The 22,464-nt window shown below is 37.6% G+C and overlaps 1 protein-coding gene and 1 non-coding gene across 2 annotated transcripts in view; both read right to left on the bottom strand.

Annotated features, from left to right (window-relative positions):
• ERCC6 (ERCC excision repair 6, chromatin remodeling factor) overlaps positions 1-22,464 on the bottom strand; it is a 111,281-nt gene that overhangs the window by 69,509 nt on the left and 19,308 nt on the right. Inside the window, exons 4-5 of the mRNA XM_045283654.1 lie at positions 14,466-14,574; positions 8,736-9,450 (exon numbers count right to left, since the gene is read on the bottom strand). Of these exons, the coding sequence (XP_045139589.1) occupies positions 8,736-9,450; positions 14,466-14,574 (824 nt within the window). The remainder of the gene's footprint in view (positions 1-8,735; positions 9,451-14,465; positions 14,575-22,464) is intronic.
• LOC115873150 lies at positions 21,406-21,545 on the bottom strand. Its single transcript, XR_004048252.1, has one exon. It is a non-coding gene; the product is annotated as a small nucleolar RNA SNORA67 (small nucleolar RNA).

Genomic DNA, 22,464 nt, shown 5'->3' with positions numbered 1-22,464 from the left:
GTCCTTTCCACCACAATGACTCTTTTTAAGCCCAGTGGGATGACAAAGCTAAGCAACCTAGTCATTATTATTCCATACACCTTATTTATATTATTAGTGAGATATCCAATGCCCTTAGTGGGCCATGTGTACCTGATCTGCATAGCTGTCACCAGTCATCTGGTGAGAGTTAACAAAATCATGATAAGAAAGGTCACATAAAAGCATTTTATGCTTTACTTTGTTATTGCAGTGTTTTTTATATGTATATGAAATCCAGGATAAGTAAACCTATAGAGATAATAACTGGATCAGTGGACCTTTGGGGGTGTGGCAGGGCAGGTTGTGGGGAAATGGGGAACAATAATGATGAAGAAAATGTTCTAAAACTGATTGTGGTGATGACTGCACACCTCTTCTTGATGTAACTGAACTATCATATTGTATATGAATTATATGCCAATAAAACAGTTGGGGGCGGGGAGCAGCAACCTACTGCACCACAGATACTGAGTTTCTGCTTAGGTTTATGAAAATTGTAAAGAGACTGTAGCAATGGTATGAACAATATGCTGAGCATAATTAATGTTACTTGTATTGTACAAATGAATTGTACCCTTAAAATGGTTCAACAGCAACAACAAAAATTAAAAGAGAAAAAGTATTTTTCAAGCTCCCTAGAATTGTCCTTTTTCTCATAATGCCAAAGTGTCAATAATGTCTTTTAATTGCCACATAGTAAAAATAATTGCCAGAGAGCAAACCAAATTCTAAGACTTATTTTAAAATTTTGTTTTTTAAATGTCAGTGCAAAAGATTAAAGGACAAAAGATTACTTCCTTTGTGACCTCAATACTACCAGGGTAAGGAAAAACCCACTTTTCATGAGCCAGTCAGGGTGCAATACAGCACCGATGAAACACACAACTTTTCCTCTAGTTCTTTAATGCTTCCTCCCCACTTCTCCCTCACTATCATGACTCCAGTTCTACCTTACAAATCTGGCTAGACCAGAGTATATACATGGGTACAGATAAGAGCTGGAAACACAGGGAATCCAAGACAAATAAACCCCTCAGAACCAATATTGATTTGCCACATCAGGAGGGTAAGGGAAGGTGGGGTGAGAAAGGGGGAACCGATCACAATGATCTACCTATAAGCCCCTCCCAGAGGGATGGACAACAGAAAAGTGGATGAAGGGCGACATCGATCAGTTTAAGACATGAAAAAAAATATCTATAAATTATCAAGGGCTCATGAGGGAGGGAGGGGAAAAATGAGAAGCTGATTTCAAGGGCTCAAGCAGAAAAATGTTTTGAGAATGATGATGGCAACAAAAGTACAAATGTGTTTGACACAATGGATGGATGCATGGATTGTGTTAAGAGTTGTACGAGCCCCCAATAAATGATTTTTTAATCCATTTTTCATTGGACACTTGTCAAATTTACCAAGGAATAATAAAGTTGGTGTAAAGTTTTTTTGACTACATATAATCTGGAGTGAACAATCACATAAGATACACTTAACATCAGACAAATCAATGTATGCAATTGCTTAGAGCATCTCACAAAAAGGCAAAGTATACATATTAATAGGAGCAATAAAATACTCAATGGCAGTGACTTTGGTTTTTGTGTTAAGGTCATATGAAAGTAAATAAAATGGACATGCCCTCTCCAAAATGTCAACTCCATACTGAACTGCCTTGGAAAATGAGTCAACTGCTCTGTTTTAATTTCTCTATTGCAAGGGTCACTACCTTCTTAGAAGTATAACTCTGCTTGGAGGTATAACTACTGACTTGGAGGTAAAAAAAAACTGTCATACAATTAAATCATTCTTAATGAAGGATAAAACTTAAATATCAAGATCGTTCTCCATATTTGTCACATTCATAAAAGAAATTCTACATCAGAGGAATAGTGAGTACAATTTGATTTTTTAAAATATATTCCTTTTTTCCCCTCCCCCTCCCTTCCTCCTCCCCCATGAACCCTTAATAATTTATAAATTATTATTATATCTTATATTACACTGCCCGGAAAATGAGCTGATTCCGGGAACCCAAGAGGAAACCAAATTTTGGGAATGATGAGGGCAACAAATGTATAGGTGTGCTTTACACCATTGATCTATATATTGTGATGAATTGTATGAGCCCCAATAAAATGATTTAAAAAAAAAACAGTGAAAAAATATATATATTCAAGCAAATATATATATATATATACACATACATACATACACACACACACACACATTCAAGCACCAAGCTGGGTATTTGATATAATTTGCAATTCTGTAGTGCAATAGGTTTTTCTCTTCTAGACAATCAGAAATCCCTTACAGATCAGTCCAATTTGCTAAATTGAGATACTCAGTGTTTTTGCTTTTCTTATCTGCCTTTTTATGGTCTATCTGGATGAGCTTAATTGGCACATACTAACAGATGAAGCACCCTTGAGCTAGGGCCCAGGACTTCTGGAGTAAATGAAGACTGATGCTGACAAGTATGCAAAGGAGTTGAGAGAAGAAGGTGTGTGCAGAGCTAGAAGTAGAATGAGGTTTTCAAATCATTGTATTAAAATTTCTAGAACAAATTTAGGCTTATACTTAATAAAAAGTTCAGATGTTCAGAGAGAGCGGTGTTTGAATATAAAAGAGTACCACAAATCAAGCTCTACAATGTAATTTGGCATTTCTCAAATTATAACCTTTGCCAAATTATAACCTCAATGTCCTGAGTCACCACCAACTGAAATAAGAACACAATGAGGAATAGCCGGAACACCACCAGTGCAGATAGGGCCAGGCCTCAGCTCTAGACAAAGAGGAGAAAGAGACTTCATAAAATCTATGAAATTGAGACAATTTAGCTCCAAATTTCCAAATCTACTAGACTTTTAACATTTCCCCTACTTGACATGACTTCTCACAGCCTTCTCTTCCCAGAATCCCGCATATGCGACACCGAACCCACAACCACAGGATCCAGCTCACCTTGCCACAGAAGCCACAGAGCTCAAGTGGGAGGGCCCTGATGACTGATTTGCCCAAAGGATTAAGCCTTGCAACTATTAGAAAATACTTTGTAATATTTATATCATGTGGAGATTTCCCTCAGTCCAAAGTAAATGTACAATATAGATAAGGAAAATGTTTAGGATAAAAATAATGTATTAAAATCTAGGTACAACAGGCCCAAATGACACATGAGCATGAGGCAAATTCTATCCTCATTCTCACCATACTTGTCAGGTCTCCTAGACCCCTAATAACAACAAACAAACAAAACTTAACGCTGATCAAGCTAATGCCAACTCACAGTGACTCTAAAGAGCAGGATAGAACTGTCCCAGTGGGCTTCCGAGACTAACTCTCAAACAACTCCCAAATCTCTGGGTTAGGATTTGGGGTTGGTTTCCCACCCATGGAGGTGGAGATGGCGATGGCCATGTGCTGACTTTTGGCACCACCTTGTGGTCAGATCTAGATAATAGCTATCCCACCAAATTCAACAATTTTGGCTTCAAATCCTTCTAAGAGCGAGAAAAGTAGGCAAGGTCATTAGCTTCTCTGAACCTCATACAATTGAGATATTATCTCACAAAATAATATTTATCTAAATGGTTGTGAGAATTTAAGTTTTAAGAATTGTGACAAAGTGTGTTCAGTTTATTATTAAAGCAATGAACACAGATATGTAAGCACAGAATCAAAAAGTTAAATGAAATATAGAAAAATAAAAAACAAACAACAGAAGACTAGGTAGTTTTAAAATCTTAATATTGTCATATTTTCATACACAAATCAAATTGCTGTGATCTCACTAATCCAATGTCCCAGAAAGTTTGAGATCAAGCACCACCTACTGAAGTGACTTTCCTGAACTCTCTAGTGGGTGGGGGTGGGAATTAACTCCGGCAGTAACATCAAACTTGACTGTGGGCTAGAGCAGACAAAAAAGCATGGTAATCCTCAAACAGTGGTACCTTCACCAACGATTCTAGATGCTTAAGAGGTTTTCGGAATGGGAATAAGTTGCTAGGTGTGATCAAGTCATTTAAGAATTTCCTATTTCTTTTGAGGCATCTTCCTTTGGAATGGGCACAGATGCGGATTTCGGCCCATCAGTTGGGCAGGTAGCTATCTTCCAACTTGTTTTGTTGACAAGTAAGTGCCTCCAGCACTGCATCAAACTGTTGGGACATTTTCATGGGGATTCTGTCAATTCGGTGAGACTTGTTTTTCACCAATGCTTTCAGTGCAACTTTTTCTTTCAATTATCTTCAGTTCTTGACCTCTTAAAATGGTTCAATGGCCACCAATTCTTCTTGGTTACTCTGTATTCCTTCCATCCTCTTTTTGATGCTTTTCTTTATTGTTCAATATTTTGCCCATAGAATCCTTCAATATTGAAAGGTGAGGGTTAATTTTGTTTGAGATATGCTGACCATCTTCTTTCCTTTTGACTATAACTTCAGGTTTTTGTACATTTCAGGTAATAATACTTTGAATTTTCTGTTGAGTTCTTTGAGTTTATAATTTCTTCCAGTAGCTTTAACTTCTCTACCTCCATGAACAAGTGTCAGAGTTCCTTCTGACATCCACTTTGGTCTTTTCTTTCTACCCTGTCTTTTCGATGTCCTTTTGCTTCCTTTACGCATGATGAGCTTGAATTCATCACACAACTCATCTGGTCTTCAGTCAGTAGTGTTCGATATGTCAACTCTAGTCTTAAGGTGGTCTCTAAATTCAGGTAGCTGATCTTGCAAAACTTCTAAAAAATGCATAAGAAGTTTAAAAATGATGAAGGGTTAAAGATTATTCTAGGTTTTTAGGCTAACTGGAGACAGCAGAATCACTGCTATTATTGCCCAGTGCCAGACAAAGTTCATCTGTAGGAAAGGTTTGATATAAAATTGCCACTGAAAGTGAGCTAAAACAAAGATGTAATAACCGAGAGCTAATTAAAGACCTATGGATCTAACATTAAGAAAATATGAATCTGAGCTGTCTCAGAATCATTTGTACTCACTTCTAAGAGTTCACATTCAATATAATGTGCCTAGTCTGGATATATATACTTCTATAGTCTAATCACCAAGAAAACCTCATTTTTAATGTAAGATATACAGCATAATTCAGATCATCAGTCCAATCCTAAGAAGTAATCTTTTTCTTCATTCATGGGAACGGTATAATTTCAGTAAGTCTACAGAAAGTTCCCAGATTTGAATGAGTTCCATTCTTTTGTCTGTCTTTAAGTCATGTTTGTACTGATGTTAGAACAGTTGGGTGCTGTTCTAGCTAATGTCCTTCAGTCAGTTATTTACCTTAGCACGTAATGTACTTCTCTCTATGCATGAGAAACATTAAAAAACACCTCCAGATACACTAACATATGTTAAACCGAATAATACAGTAATAATAATAGTAACAATGTTTGTGACACTTTGATATGTGTCAAAAAGGAGCATGTGCTTGCGACTAAGGACCATTGTGCACACCTGTAGTTTTCAACATAATAGGCTTTACTGGGGTTGGTTTGTCACGGGTTATATTTAAGCAGGATGTTTATAACTGTGAACTCTCTGTATAGAGAAAATTAATAAGTAACAAAATATCAAGAAAAGTGGTGAGCAGTTCTAAAATGTTCTGAATATGCTTCTCAGTCCTCGCCTTTTTAATTTTTCTTTTAGTGAGCCCATTTCCAAAGAGTCAAGGAGATTTCATACAAGAATACAGTGTGGATAACTGCAATTTAGAAGACTTCAAGACCAAGCTAGCAAATTTTCAGAGTTATAGTATTTTGGTGGCAATTAGAACTATTTTTGTTTCTGAAATTTGAAGTTTTACTGTAACATTAGCCAAAAAAAAAAAAAAAAGGCTTATAATAGGAATAAAAACCATTTTAGAATCTTAACATTATTGAGAAAAACTATTGTCATGCATTTAAACTAAACCCTTATTTAAAATGCCATCAAAATAAATTGCTCTTCATCAAAATACTGATATAGTTAAACTATATTTAATATTGAGCCAATTCAATTAAAGAGTATATTGTCCCATTTCAAATCGATAATTTGAGATGAATGCTTATTAATTTTCTAAAGTAATTAAGAAAAAGACACAGGAGTATTTGTGCCATACTCCTCAATTTTATCAATATTAATGTGCAAAATAACTTCAAGGCAACTATGAGAAATGACAAATTTAAGTGACTCTTCAACTTTATTTTTCTACATAAGGTAGCACTAGAATGTGAATGCAACCCCTCTAGAGAACTGAGCATGGGTCAGTTCGTTAGATCTATGAACTATTTTTTTAAAGAACTATGCTGCACTTGAAGAACTTGCTGATGAAGATCAAGGATTTCAGTCATCAGTATAGATTATGACTCAATATAAAGAAGATCAAAGTGCTCACAACTGGACCTACAGGTAACATCATAAATGGAGAAAAGACTGAAGTCAAGGAGTTTGTCTTGCTTAGATCCATAATCAATGCTCATGGAAGCAGCAGTTAGGAGATGAAAAGACAATGCAGTGCACTGGGTAAATCGGCTATACAAGATCTCTTTGGGGATCAAGCAAGGATGTTACTTTGAGGACTAAGGTGCGCCTGACCGAACCCACAGTATTTCCAATTGCCTCATAGGCATGTGAAAGTTGGACACTGACTAAAGCTGAATGAAGAATAATTAATTTGATTTGTTGTGCTGGAAAAGAATACTGAAAGTACCATGAACTGCTACAAGGACAGACCAAGCTATCTTGAAGAAGAATGGACAGAATGCTCCTTAGAGGCAAGGATGTTGAGAGTTCATTGTACATACTTTGCACTTGCTGTCCCTGGAGACAGACGTCATGCTTGGTAAAACACAGGAGCAGGGAAAAGGGGAAGCCCCTCAACCAGATGGGTTGACACAGTGACTGCAACAATGGGGTCAAGCACAGAAACAAGTGAGGATGGCGCAGGGCTGGGCAGTATTTCCTTCTGTTATGCCTAGGGTCGCTATGGGTCTGACTGACTCCATGGCTCCTAACAACAACAACAGGCTGCATCTACTTTTAAAATGTTATAGAATGTGTGTGGCAAAATGGGCAGAGAATATCAGCAGTTCCAAAGAACTGAAGGATAAGATGAGGTAAATCTTCATATACTGAAGCTGGTAGAAAGCTACGATAAACACTATAAACTAGGTCTCCCCCCTCAATTCCCCAAATTGAGAAATAGGGAAAAAATATTTAGGATTATGAAAAAGCCATCCCTAGGAACAAACATAAAAGAATAATCTGTTACTAAAGCTAGACAGATTATTTTTTTCACTCTAAATTGCTTAGTAAGTGAGATAGTTTATTGTGCCACCTGGCCGATAAACACAAGTAGGATTAACTGAAGGGCGGAGAGATAAATGGCTCGGTGAGCCTCACCTTTCTTGTCTCTTGCTCTTTGATCATCGGACCAGTGTGCGGCTGGCTGCCTTGCTTGTTCTGTGCCTCAATTTATAGGCTACACTACCTGTGGGATGCCTAGCCTGTGGACTGTGTCGCTGTAAGTTGAAGTCCCTTTAAGACATCTCTGGAACTGGGGACTAGCAGTTGGGACTGGTGGTTAGTTGACAGGTGGTGATCTGCCTTGTGATTGGCTTCTGTGCTGAGATAGCGCCTCTCTATAAATAGAGGGAGATCTGGCAGCAGACTAGACTTGAAGGACTGCTAGTCTCTCACAACTCTCTCATGGGAGTTAGTTGCACTGAGCCATTTGTAGTGCTTTATAATTTAACCGTTCATTTCTTGTATTATATATTTATCTGTATATGATTTAACAGTTCATTTCTTGTTATATATCTAATTATCTTTATAAATAAATATATTTAATTATCAGCAATTTGGTTTTATCACTCTAGAGAACCCTGTCTAACATAGTAAGTGAATGTATATGGCCTGTGTGCCATTCAACAGAACCACTTGAGAAACCGTTAAGCCACATTTTTATGGCTCACAAAGTACATAGTAATACATAGCACTGATTTCTGATATACATTTATCTTTTCTTATACATTACCTTTATTGTATGCTGACAAAGTCAATGACATAAAAGCAGGGTCAATCTCTGGTATAAAATTAAGAGTTAAAAGGAAGCATACACTGTACAGTAGAAATACAGTAAAAAAGGAAGTTGACATTTTACCCATAAGTGCAATGAGAAGGAAGTGCATACTATATTCCTTAAGTACAGTTTTGGCATGGCAGTGGTTTATGATTCTGTAGATAACTACTTTATCAAAACAAAGAAGAACTTAAAGAAAGCACGCTTTTCTTCCATATACTAAATCTGAAATAAATTTTAGCTTTTTGAAAGAATGTTCTCAAAAACAATAGACTTTGCTACTTTGAAAGAAAGCCAACTGTTTTGTTTCCCTGAGCACTGTTCGGGGCGACCATTCTCAATGTCAGAGTCAGTCAGCTCAAGCCTCATTCAGGCCTCTACTCCAGCCTTTCTACTAAGCTTTTCTTCCCTAAGCTTTGCCACCACCACCCCACTCCAAATGTGAATGAAGACTTAGAAGTATAAACATTAGGTTTGGGTCAGAGGACTCAGGGTCTCTGCTGGTTCCAGCTGGCTAAGGCTACAGAAAATCCTGGACAACAGGAGGCTAATAAACTATATCTACAATTTTTATGTATTCTTAAGTCTGCTGCCTGAGACAAAACAAGTACTTCCATCTATCTTTGCTGACTGACCTTAAGCGCTGCTTAAAATAATCTTCATCTCCATCATCTCGGCATCTCACTGTTTTACGACCTCCCCCACGTCCTTCTGCCGCTTCAATTTCTTCTTCAGAACTTGGGGAAAATTGTTCATCAATCTCCTGCGCTGTGACTTTTTTCTGCTGTTTCTGACGCCTGCGCAGAGGTTTCAATTCATAATCAACACTTTCAGACAGGTCGGACTCAGCCATTTCTTCCATCTCCTCTTCCTTGGGTATGTAATCAGACTCATCACTCTGGAAGGCTCCTTCTTCCCCTTTCTTATCTGCTTCTAGTGGTTTTTTCCCCTTTAGCAACCCTACTTTCCCTTGGAACTGAAGAGCCCTCTTCTGAAGTTTCTTGATATGCCTTTTTAAACACTTATCTGTTTTTGAGAGAATTTTTCTTCTCTGGTTTTGTTTATTTTCATTTAGTGTTAGATTCAACTCAGAAGCAGCTGAGACTTGAGCTTTTCTCCTTGTTCTTTTATTACAAACCTGCTTCTTTCTTTCAAAAGACAGTTTTGCTTGATCTGCCAAATACTTTTCAAAGCCTGATACTTCATTGAGCATTAGTTTCCTAGGTTTCTTCTCCAACTTCTGAGGGATATGGGTACCAAAAGGTGTCATCTGGCCCGTGCGGATGAGCTCCTCCCAGGCAGTCTCCTGAGCAGGCATAAGCATGCTCCCCAGGCAGGATGGTCCTGGCTCTGCAAAACCAACAACACATGGGCAGAGTCGGTTATTCAGTACATATTAAACCCATTGCTACAGCATCAATTCCAACTTAAAGCATCACTATGGACAAAGCAGAACTGCCCGTAGGGTTTTCAAGGCTTTAAATCTTTACAAAGCAGACTGGAGATCTTTCTTCTACAGTGAGGAGTGAGTCTGACCACATCTTCAAGACAGCAGTGAGCACTTAACCACTGCACCAGAAGGGCTCCTTTCAATATATATATATATTAAAAAAAAACTAAAACAAACCCACTGCCATGGAGTCAATTACAACTCATAGCAACTCTATATAGGGTTTCTGAGACTGTAAATCTTTAGCAACCTTATCTTCCTCTTGAAAAGCAGCTGGTGGGTTTGAACTGCTGATGGTGTGGTTAGCAGTTCATTGCTTAGCACACATAAGATTTTTCCTTTAAATCATTAATGTACAAGAACATAATAGATATGGAAAATGGAGTGCAATTTATTACAGGATAGATTGTGTTATATTCAAAATAGTCCTGTTTAAACTGATTTTTCAATACCCTTTCAGCAAGATACACCATTATAAATATCCTCTCCTGTGCATCCAAAGACAGACTTATTTAGTGATGTCTTCTTTATCAAGGAAGAATAGACTATGCAGAAACACTCTCCCAAATTGTCACATCATTGCAAATACTAGCATTCAAATGGGCCTGAATTAAAGAGGTGAAAGTAAACAGACACCTAGAGAATCAGCATGCACCTAAGTAGGAAATATAAACATTAACTCTCAATATGAGAGTTAGCGGTACATGTAACTATATAAACTCAAATTTAAAATTCAGTTCCACATTTTTATTGCCTACATTTCAGGTCCTTAATGGCTACATGTGGCTAACAGTCATACTGCAGCTATAGAACACCAATATATAGCATTTCCATCATTGAAGAAAAGCCTAATAGGCCTTACTGTAGTAGACGAATAGGGAAGTTATGCCATAATAAGTACAAACCCTGAAGCACTATCAGTTTCATTAGTGGGGATTACTCTCTGGCAAAATTACTTTACCATACCACAAAAATACCAAAGGAAGTAATAGCTTAATCAGAAAGAATCCATATTCTAAAATCTCAGATTCTTTTACACTAATAATGCTCCAGCTAGATTTTCATGAATCCATTAAAGTGCACAAGTCATAAATGTACAGCTAATGAGCCATCAGAGAAAACATACCCATATACCAGCACTCAAATCAAGAAACAGACATCACTAGCATGTCCAGGTGCCTTTGGTGTCCCCTTCCATTTATAAGCTCACCCCTAAGTCATGACTACGCTGCCCAAGAAATCTAAGTTTTAGAAATGGAAATATCTGTACACTTCGTGTTTAGCTTCTTTGGCAGAAGCTTTTGAAATTTTCACTTGTTGAATGTAATTGTAGTTCATTTCTTCTCACTGTTAGTATTCTATTATGTGAATGTACCTCCATTTTCCCACTCTACTATTGATAGGCACTTGGATAATTTGCAGGTTTTAGCTACTGAGAATAGTGTTCCTATGAACATACTGTGAGAATATATGGATACCATTATTTGAGCTGGTTAACCTTTAGTGTAACATACACTGCAAATCGTTTTCTAAAGCGGCTTATTAATTTGCAGTTGCATCAGCGTGTAAGAGTTCTAAGTATTCCACGTAGTTTTCACATCATTCGTGCTCTTCTGGTGTATGCACAGTGGTATCACACTGTGGCTTTAAGCTGCACTTCTCTGAAGACTAATGAACGTAAATGCCTTGAATGCTGGTAAACCAGTAGGTTTCACAATCTTTGGGATTTTTTTTTTTTTTCATTAAGAAAAGATTTCAGTATTGTATCTACTTTTCTCTTTGTCTGTCTTCTTATAAAAAATGATTTCTAGGAGTTTTTAACCCATACTAGATACAAGTGTTCTGATTTATACATATACTACAAGTATTTTCTCCCAAACCACAGCCTGCCTTTTCACTCTCTTAACACTATCTTTTGACACCAACATTCTTAGTCTTATGTAGTCCATTTAATAGGTTTATTCCTTTATAGTGAGCATTTTTGTATCCTGTTTACGAAGTCTTTCCCTAGCCCAAGATCATAAAAGTGTTTTTATGTCATATTTCAAAAGCTTTGCTTTACTATTCACTCTTGGAAATACAATTCATTTAGAATTTATTTTTTTATATGGTGCAAGGAGTCTAAATCCATTATTCTCATACAGTTTAAACTAACACCACTTATTAAAAACACTATTCTCCTTCAATTCACTGGCCTGCCTCTTGCCATAAATCAAATGCTCATATATGGGTGGCTCTCTGCTGGGCTCTCTATTCTGCCCCATTGATCTATCCTTGTGCCCAAACTACATGATCCTAATTTACTACAGCTTAATAATGAGTTTTAACATCTTGTTCTTTAGGACTGCATTGGTTATTCTTGGCTCAATGCATTCCCATGTAAATTTTAGAATCTGCTTGCAAATATCACAGCTCAACCTAGTCCCTTCCAAAACCCAAAAATTTTTATTGAAGTTGCAATGAAATGACAGATTGGCATCAGAACTGACATCTTTACTATACTGAATCTTCTAATCCATGATCATAATGTTTCTCTCCATTTATTTAGGTCTTCTTTAATTTCTTGGTGCTATTTCATAGCCTTTAATGTAGAAATATTACATAAAATTACTTTGTTGTTGTTGTTAAGATTTCTTTCTTTTCTTAACATCTCTCTTAGGTGTTAAAATTTTGCTGGCATTGGCATCTTTATTAAATTAAAATTTTATTTTAGTTATATGGAAATACAACTGATTTGTATATACTGACCTTATGTTACAATCAAATAATACTACCAATGGAAGAATATTCATTGACTCCTCTACATAATAATAATATAATCTGTAAATATTGATTTTCTGAATCTTTATGCTTTTTTCTTCCAATACTTAACTGGTTAAGAACATCCAGTGAAATGTTCGACAATAAGCACACTTGCCTCATCTCAGACCTTTCTCATCCGGGGTGAAAGAGGTCAAAGTCAATTTTCACAGTTTCTTTGTTTTTTCTTCTTCCATTTATCCTCATTGGATCTAACACTAGGAAAGAATTCCCTGCTGATAATCTTCACAACAATCTCATGGAATGGCTCACCATGTAGAGAATGAGGGAAAAAGAAAGCTCAGGGAAACAAGTGAGCAGAAAGTGAAAGGTCAGCTGCTGTTATGCCTATTTCATGGGCACAAAACAGAATGATGGAGGTTATGGTTCATAGCCAAAGTCCACACCTAGGGAAAGTAGAGCTGAGTGCACAAGTCGGGATTCTTAAACACTATGTTCTATAACTATCTCAGATGGGGTTCAGAGTACCAATGAAGGGAAAAAGCATTGGAAGAAAGGTGGCAAGAGAAGCCAAGAGTTTGAAGGGTTTGCAAATGCCTAGATAGACAGGTACATTAGGAACCAGGAGTTAAGAACAAAGGTCATGGTCAGAAATCTACAGGCTTGTTAGGTACTGTAATTCTGGTGGCGCTATAGGGTAAGTGGTGAACTGTTAATTATAAGGTGGGCAGTTCAACCCTGCAAGCCACTGCATGGGGGAAAGAAGAGGTGGTCTGCTCCCATAATGAGTCACTGCCTTGGAAACCCTGTGTAGGGTCTCTCTGAGTAGAACCCAACTGGGTGGCAGTTGGTTTGTTTGGTATTACATTGGTGGCTATAATCGCCCATGATAAGTAGATGGGATTATTCAGGGAGAGAATCAAAAAATCCCCACAGACATAAACATTTAAAATATGGCCGGAAGAGCTGACCAAAAATAATTGAACCGAAGTAGTCAGAAAACCCAGAGAGAGAGACACGGGAAGTGTCAGGCTGCACAGGCGACAGGGAGAGTCTGGATCTGGAGAACTGACTACCGACTCTAGGCAAAGACTGACTAAAGTTGTAACACAGGTGAACAACAGAAAACAAAAACTGTCTCCAATAAGGAAAATGGAGCCAAGCAGCAGAAAGCACTAGCGGTAGGCCTAGCCAATTCTTAGACTGAACATTAAAAGCACATCTAATCTTTTTTCTATTGCCTCAACAAATTCTTAAAAATTCTATCATCTTACGATAGCAAACTTATGGAGCTAGTAGAAGATATTTGCTTGAAGATCTGAAATACCAAGAAGGCTTGAATTTCAAGCAGCAAATGACTGAGTAGCTGTAAATAATCTCTGTTCTCTCTGTCTACACATAGGAAATGACAACAGTCATTTAGCTCCACAGCCACATAGTTTCCTAAAAGGTTTTCCAAAAAATGACCATTCAAGGAAGACTGCATGGCCCCGTGTAGCCCAAATAAAGATGGCATTTCTTTTTATTAAGTACTTTTATTGGGGGCTCTTACATCTCTCATCACAATCTATACATCCATGTGTCAAGCACATTTGCACGTATGCTGCCATCATCATTTTCAAAGCATTTTCTTTCTACTTGAGCCCTTGATATCAGCTCATTTTTCGCCCTCCCTCATGAACCCTTGATAAGTTATAGATTATTATTTTCATATAAAGATGGCATTTTAAAAAATTGATGCTTGAAAAGCCTGTAAAATGTTTTATAAAGATATATAAAAACAATTATATGGAAGCTAATTGATGATGCTGAGCTTGCAATATAATGAAGACGTACATAATTCAATCAAGATGTTAGTTTTCTTACCAAATTAACTACATAAAACATACTAAATTTCCAATTTATTAAGTATAAAACAAAGTTTACAACAGAAACCTCTAATGAGTTAAGTAAAATTTTTTACTTTTGTTCTCTAAAAACCTCATATGACTGAACAGATTTGTTTTTGCAGGTGTGGAGGATGAAATTTCCGTTTTGACAGTAAAGGCCAAGAGATGCATTTTCCTCACAATCCAGCAAAGGCTGAACAAAATCCTCTCCACTCAGGAGAGGCATCAATTCAAGAGCACAGTAAAATGGGTCAAAGATTCCTTACCTGCATCTTCCTCCACGCTGACAGAATCTATTTCAACTTTTACCTCTGCTCTTCCAAGGGTGGTTTCAAGATGTTTTTGTTTTGCTGTGATCTTCTTTAGTTGTTGTTCCTTAAACGGCAAAAACCAAATAGAGACAACAGCAATGAAATAATTACTAAATAAAAGGAACAGTTAAAAACGTGAAGACTTCCATCAACAGTCGGGACTTCAAACCACCAGCCACTCTGAGAGAAACAGGTGAAGCTGTCTATGCTGGTAAAGATTCAGTCTCAGAATTGTTATGAGTTAAAACCAACTTGGTAGCAGTGAGCTTGCTTTGGAGTAAAATAAGAGGCAGAGCAAGATGGAAGTGTGAATGGAAGCTCCTGTCTTCTCCTCCAACTACCTACTTACTGAACAATGAATAACTGCAAGCCCAGACTGAGATCACAGAACTTTCTGGATGGCAGCTAAGAGAAGCAGGGATGGCACAGAAACTAGGAGAACCAACACACTGACATCAAGAGTGCTCACTCATTGCAGCCATTCTGGCTAAGTAACACCCCAAACAGGGAGCACAGAAAAGGTGGTAATCTGAGGAAGTTGTAGCCCAATTTGTTTAAAGGAATATTAACTGGTTGTGGAAGTTCACAGGCCACACAACTAGAAAGGGGCAAAGGGAAACAGCAGCACTGCGTAAAAGTGCTGTTGAATCTCACTGCAGCCCAAAACAGGCAAGCACGGGAGTGGGAGGAAGAGCAAGCACAGCAGGACAAAAGGAGTACTTCAGCTTGACAGGTCAGCATAAATGGAAACTTCTTACAGCAGGATACCATGAGGTGAGCCTATGCAGGAGCATCCATGAGGGCAAGAACAGAGTCAGCCTCATTCACCACAGCAAAGTTGAGCCCCATCAATTATGTCAGTGCTTGTGACCAGTTAAACCGCTCCCCTACACATGCATACTGAATTCCAAAGATAACGCATCCATAACTCCTAAATCAACAGTGAAAAAAGTCCAAAGGATAAGAATTCCCTGTAGCAATTCTCAAAAGATGCCAATCCCTGCCACTGGGTAAATCTTGACTCATAGCAAACTAGTATGAATCCTGTTGCAGTAGTGGGTTACACATAAGGCTGCTAACCACAAGGTTGGCAGTTTGAAATCACCAGCCTCTCTCAGGAGAAAGATAAGACATTCTATTCCTGTAAAAAGTGACTGTCATGGAAACCCACAGGAGCAGTTCTACTCTGCCCTATAAAGTCACCAAGCACTGTAATCAACTAGATGGCAGTGAGAGCAACCCTATGGGGCTAAGAAGAGCTGCCCCATGTGTTTTGGGATTGTACATCTTGGCAGAGGAAGCTTGTCTTGTCTAACTTTACCCTTGGGGTGGTGAATAAGTACCCCAGCTTTTTGGTTGACAATGGACACTTGGCCACTGTGCCCCTAGAGCATCCAGTCAAGATGGTTGCCAGAAAAAAACAGAACATACATAAAATTTAAACAAAAATAGTTTTACAAATAATAGTAAAATGAAAATCAAGAGCAGGAGGGCCAGTCAAAAACAAAACATGAACTAAGGAAAACACAATAATTTAAAGACTTGATCATAAGCGGAGGGTGCCCGGCTATCAAAAGATAGAGCATTCGGGTCTTAAAGGCTTGAAGTTAAACAAGTGGCCATCTAGCAGAGAAGCAACAAGCCCACATGGAAGAAGCACACCAGCCTGTGTGATCACGAGGTGTCGATGGGATCGGGTAACAGGCATCAGAAGACCCCAAACAAATGTAAAAAATATATTGTTGAGAACAAGGAGGGTCAGAGCAGAGACCCAAAATCCATCTGTAGACAATGGGACATCCCCTCACAGAAGGGTCACAAGGAAGGGATGAGTCAACCAGAGCACAGTATAGCACCAACAAAACTCACAATATTCCTCTGGGTCCTTGAGGTTTCCTCACCACCACACCCCCACTATCATGCCCCTAATCCTGCCTTTCACTGCGGGCTATACTGGAGCATGTACACAGGTACAGATAAGAGATAAGAGCTCATGACACATGGAACCCAGGAACAGGAATGGGAATATTGATAAGGAAGAGGGCAACATTGCGATCAACACATAACCACCACCACCCCTTTCACCTCCACCCCTGGGGGATGAACAACAGATATCATGGGGGAAGGGAGACAGCGGTCACTATAAGATAAGAAAATAATAATCATTCATAATTTATCAAGAGGTCATGTGGGGGGGGGAGCTGATACTAAGGGTTCAATAGAAAGTAAATGTTTAGAAAATAATGATGGCAACCTATGTACTAATATGCTTGATACAATTGATGTATGGATTGTTGTAAGAACCCCTAATAAAATGATCTTTTAATTAAAAAAAAGAATTGATCATTCCAGAATACACTGCTAAGTAAGCTTAAAGAAAACAAAAAGCACACTGAAAACAAACTAACGAAGAGCAAGAAGCAAATGGAAGAACAAAACCAGAGTCAACATGGAAAATGAAAACACCAAAAAGACAAAGACAACTACAGGAACTGAAGACTCACACAGCTGACTTAGACAATCAAGGGAAGTTTTCAACAATAAAAACAGAAGACAGAATAAGTGAACTATAAGACAAAATAACTGAATTGATCAAGTCTCCAGAGAAAAAAGAACAAAGAAAGTTTAAAAAAAAATCTCAAAAGGAAAAATGGGATTCAATTAAGAAATCAAACATTAGAATTACTACTGCAATTCCAGAGCACAATGACAACAAAGGCACAAAAACTATTTCCCAAAAGATAATCAAAAAGAATTTCCCACTTCTGAACAGAGAAGAAAGCATTCGCAAATACAAGAAGTTACACAAACTCCACTTAGAAGAGACACACAAAAAGTGTGTGCGCCATATGCTAATAAAATTCTTGAAAATCGATAAGAATATTCTGAAAGTAGCAGAAGAAAAACAATATAAAATACAAGAGACTTTCAAAAGCATCAATGTGGACATCTCCTTAGCAACTCTAGAAGCCAGAAGACAATGGAGTAACATACATAAAATACTGAAAGGAAAAATGCCAACGAAGAATTCTTTACCCAGAAAAGCTGCCATTAAAAACCAAGGGGGAAAGCAAAACAGCTCAAACAAGCAGACACAAACCAACCAGCCCACTGCCATTGAGAGTTTTCAACACACAGGGATGCTACATAGTTTCCGAAGCTTTCTGGGAGCAGACAGCTTCATTTTTCTCCCGAAGAGTGGCGGTGAGTTTGAACAGCTAGTGTTGGAGTCAGCAGTCCAAAGGTTACCCGACAAAACCACCAGTCGAGAAAGAGGAAAAACAAGGATACTCATTATTAACAGTCTTATTCAACGTTGTACTCAAAAAGTTCTAGCCAGGGCACTAAGACAAGAAAGGGGAATAAGAAGTACCAAAATTAGAAAGGAAGAAGCAAAACTATTTGCAGTCATAGATGATTCCACAAGAAAGATTCCACAAGAAAACCAGTGAAAGTAACAGAACTTAACATGGCAGGGTATAAGATCAACAAACAAAATCAACTGGGTTCTTCTACACTAACAAAATTACACTGAAAACATACAACCGAGAAGACAATGCCATTTACAATCACTCCCAAATCTATAAAATACCTAGGAACTAACTTAACTGGAAACACAAAATGCAAAAAAAATTATAAAACACTGCTTTATTATAAGAGACTAAACTCAAAACACTCACTACCATCAAGTTAATTCTGCCCGACTGGCAACCCTATAGCACAGTGTAAACTGCCCCTGTGGTTTTTGAAAGTGTAACTATTTACAGGAGTAGAAAAATCTCATCTTTTCCTTTGGAGCCACTGGTGGTTTTGAACTACTGACCTTGAGGTTCTTCATTATAAGGTCAATTGTTCAAACTCACCAATGGTGCCAAATAAGAAAGATGCAGTTGTCTGGTCCTGTAAAGAGTTAAGCCAGGGAAACCCTAGGGAGCAGTTTGACTCTGCTCTGTACAGTTGTTATGAATCAGAATGGATTTGGTGATCAATTTGACAAGGAGTCAAAGTCCATTCAGTGGGGATACAAACAGTCTCTTTAATATATGGTGCTGGCAAAATTGGACACCAATTGTATTCACCCTCCACTTAAAAAAACAAACAAACCAGAAACAGGTTTTTTTAAAAAGGGAAATCAAATGTTAAAATATCACATTTTAACCGAACTATGTCTGCCATAATTAACTTTACAATGCTCTCTATTTAACAATAAGACTATTCACATTCCTCAAATATGAATGTGATCAAAGGGGATTCATGGGAGGCTTAATCCAGATGTGGACCCTGCAAATAGATTTTTTTTTAAATAAAAAATTGGTTTTTGTCAGGTATCATTTAATATTTTTCATTAATATCTTAAAACTCTCATAATATGATCTAGTTTTGTGTACTTCTTTGTCGTTCTTATTTAATATTAACTGTATGAAAGAATAAACTACATTTCGATATACCATTTTTTATACTTAAAATGGTCACTAGGGCAGCAAACCAGTTGCTAAGTCACTTGAAGTCCACCACTGCCCTGCTGGTATTTGAAATATCAGTGACATTAGCTTTCACAACACACAGGCCACTACAGTATGCCACACTGACAAACAATGGTGGTTCTGACTCCCAGTGACAGAGTAGAATGGTTCCCCAGGGTTTCCAAAGTGTAAATGTTTACAGAAGCGGACTGCCTCATCTTTCTCCTGTGGAGTGGCTGGTAGGTTCAAACCACCACTTTTCATTAGCAATCAAGTGTTCTAACCATTGTAAAACCGGCCTTATCACAGAGCTTGATTCTTTGAAACCAATATTAATAAAATATTTGAGGAGATTTGTCTAGCATCAGGAAATTCACAGTTTTAATTTTTTTTTCTTTCTTCCAAATGTTTGTCAGAGATAAGAGTCATAGAAATATATCTACCTTTCCCCTAAACCTTGGTTATTTTTTTAGGGGGATGGGGAGTAGTTTTTTTTAATCATATTTTGGGGCTCTCACAGCTCTTATAACAATCCATTCACCCATTGTGACAAGCACATCCATACATATGTTGCCCTCGTCCTTTTCAAAATAATTTTTTTCTACTTGAGCCCTTGGTATCAACTCATTGTTTTTTACTCCCTCCCCCATGCACCCACCCTCATGGACCCTTGATAAGCTATAAATTATTATTATTTTTATGAGGTTTAATCCATGTGTGGACCCTGCAAATAGATTTGGGGTTTCCAATATAATCCATAGCCTTCTACAAGCCAGGTGGTTCACAGTTTAAATTCTGTTATCATTCCTTTATTAGCTCTGGACTATATAATTTATAATCCTTGGGTCACACAGGATGGTGTGCTTCTTTCATGTGGACTTAGTTTACGCTTCATTTTGATGGCTGGTTAATTGAAAAAATGCCATTAACACCCAAGATGCGATTCTTTCTGATAGCCAGGCACCATTTAGTTTCTTCACCACACTTTAGTATAGCACCTATATCTACAGTGATTTCTTCATGAGAGCATCAAGCACGGCCAGTCATAAGACTACTTGTTCATCAACTGAGGATAGAATTAAGTGCAAACACAAATTCCATTTCTGCATCTATGATTTATATATGTCTCTGGTTCACCTTAGAAATATCACTGTCATTTTGTGTTAGAGAACACTATCAGGCATCCCCTGTAGCATCACTTTCACTGCCATCAAGTCAATGCTGACTTACAGCGACCCTCCTGGGCAAGGTAGAACTGCCCCTTAATCAAATTCTTAGAGGTGAAGAGAGACAAATACAATAATACGATAATAGCAGGAGACTTCAATACACCACTTTCAAATAAATCTAGAACAACCCAAAAAGAAATTCAATAAAGATACAAAATAACTAAATAAAACAATTAATGAACTTGACCTCTTAGACCAGTGGTTCTCAACTTTCCAAAATGCTGCAACCCTTTAACACAGTTCCTCATGCTGTGGTGACACCCAACCATAAAATTATTTTTGTTACTACTTCATAACTGTAATTTGCTATTGTTATGAATCATAATATAAATATTTGATATGTAGATATTATTACAAATTGAACATAATTTTGTGATTAATCACAAAAATATGTAATTATATATTCTGAAATATTTATTTCTAATTACAAATATCAGAAGACATAAAATGGGCAACATCACATCAAAACCAACTGAATGAGAAAAGTAGTAAGTAATGCAATACTATGAAGGGCTGTACTCCAATAAATTTGAAATGGACTGTTTTAGTCCGGGTTGACTAGAGAAACAAATTCATAGACATTGCATATGTAAGAGAGAACTTTATATCAAAGAGCAATTATACATTAAGAAAACATCCCAGCCCAGTCCAGATCAAGTCCATGAGTCCGATATTACCCTATATGTCAATACTAGTGCATAAATTCCTCTTTAGACTCACACAGCCACGCAATGAGGCCGAACACAGGAAAATCACAGACCAATGGGTGGAAAGTCTTGTGGATACAGTGGCAGTGGAAGATTCTCAGTGCTAGTGTGGGTCTCCACATGGCTCCTCCAGCTGCAGGGTTCTGGATCCATCAGAGGTCTTCATGTGGCTTGTCAGCAGGAAGATAAGCAGAGTGGCTGGCCTCCAGTGAGCTATTTATCTCCTCCACGCCTCCATATGAGGTCATCAAGCTGCATCTTGACAGGCAGGCTAGACTCCACCCCTTCGCAAGTTGACAGGTCATGTAACTGCCACATGGACAAATATCTAGAAACACACAACCTACCTAAATCAGCATAGACTGATATAAAAATCTCAACATCCGTAAAAGAAATACACTGGGTCATTTTAAACTCCCAACAAAAGAAAAGGTGCAGAACTAAGAAACTATTCTAAAATAAAGGAGTAAAAACTCCCAAACTTTTTTTTTTCAATCTATGTAGGCTGCCAAAGGAGGGCAAAAGGAGAAGAGCATTCCTTTCACCCAAGGCCATCTTGGGCAGGCCATATTCTATTCCAAGCTGCTACTTTCCTGAGAGGGGCACGAGTTGGTCCCTCAGAAGAGGAACCCAAACTCATTTTATGAAGAGGCTATTCCCTGATACACAAACCAGGCAAAGACATTACCAGAATAGAATACTACAGACCAATATCCCTTAAGAACATAGACACAAAAACGTTCAACAAAATCCTAGCCAATAGAATTAAACAATATATTTTTTTAATTAATTATGACTAATTGGGATTCATACCAGGTATGTAAGGATGGTCCAACATCAGAAAAACAATGTAATCCACCACATAAATAAGACAAAGGAAAAGAACTACTCGATTATAATTGATGCAGAAAACGCATTTGGAAAAATTCAACAATCATTCCCGATAAAAATTCTCAAGAAAATAGAAATAGAAGAGAAAATCCTTGACATAATAAAGGCTATATATACAAAACCAATGGTGAGAATCCCACTCAATGGGGAGAAACTGAAAGCATCCCCTTGTAACATAAACAGACAAGAATGTCTTTTATCACCACTCGTATTAAAAACTGTGCTGGAAGTCTTAGTTAGAGCTGTTAAACAACAAAAAGAAATCAAAGGCATTCAAATAGGCAAAGAAGTAAAACACGCTCTATTTGTACATGATAAGATCCTATGCATAGAAACGCTAAATCAACAAAAAATTTTCTTGGAAATAAATCACGCTATAAGGTCAATATACAAAATCAATCAGATAGCAGAACAATAAAAATCTACTAGGAAAAAGTAGGGACAAACTTAAATGCCCTAACACAGACATAAACACACAACTAAACATACCGTATATACTCGAGTATAAGCCAAGTTTTTCAGCACATTTTAATGCAGTTTTTGTGGTAAAATTAGGTGCCTCGGCTGATATTTGGGTCAGCTTATACTCGAGTATATACGCTAACAAAAAAGCAGACACAGAGGCCAAAATAGATTATTGGCACCTACTAAAAATAAGACTTAT

This window comes from Echinops telfairi, unplaced genomic scaffold (genome assembly GCF_000313985.2).
Source record: "Echinops telfairi isolate 266 unplaced genomic scaffold, ASM31398v2 ScPeMD7_7465;HRSCAF=8503, whole genome shotgun sequence".
NCBI lineage: Eukaryota > Metazoa > Chordata > Mammalia > Afrosoricida > Tenrecidae > Echinops > Echinops telfairi.
The sequence above is the reverse complement of the archived record's forward strand: the minus strand, read 5'-3'. Positions and strand labels throughout refer to the sequence as shown.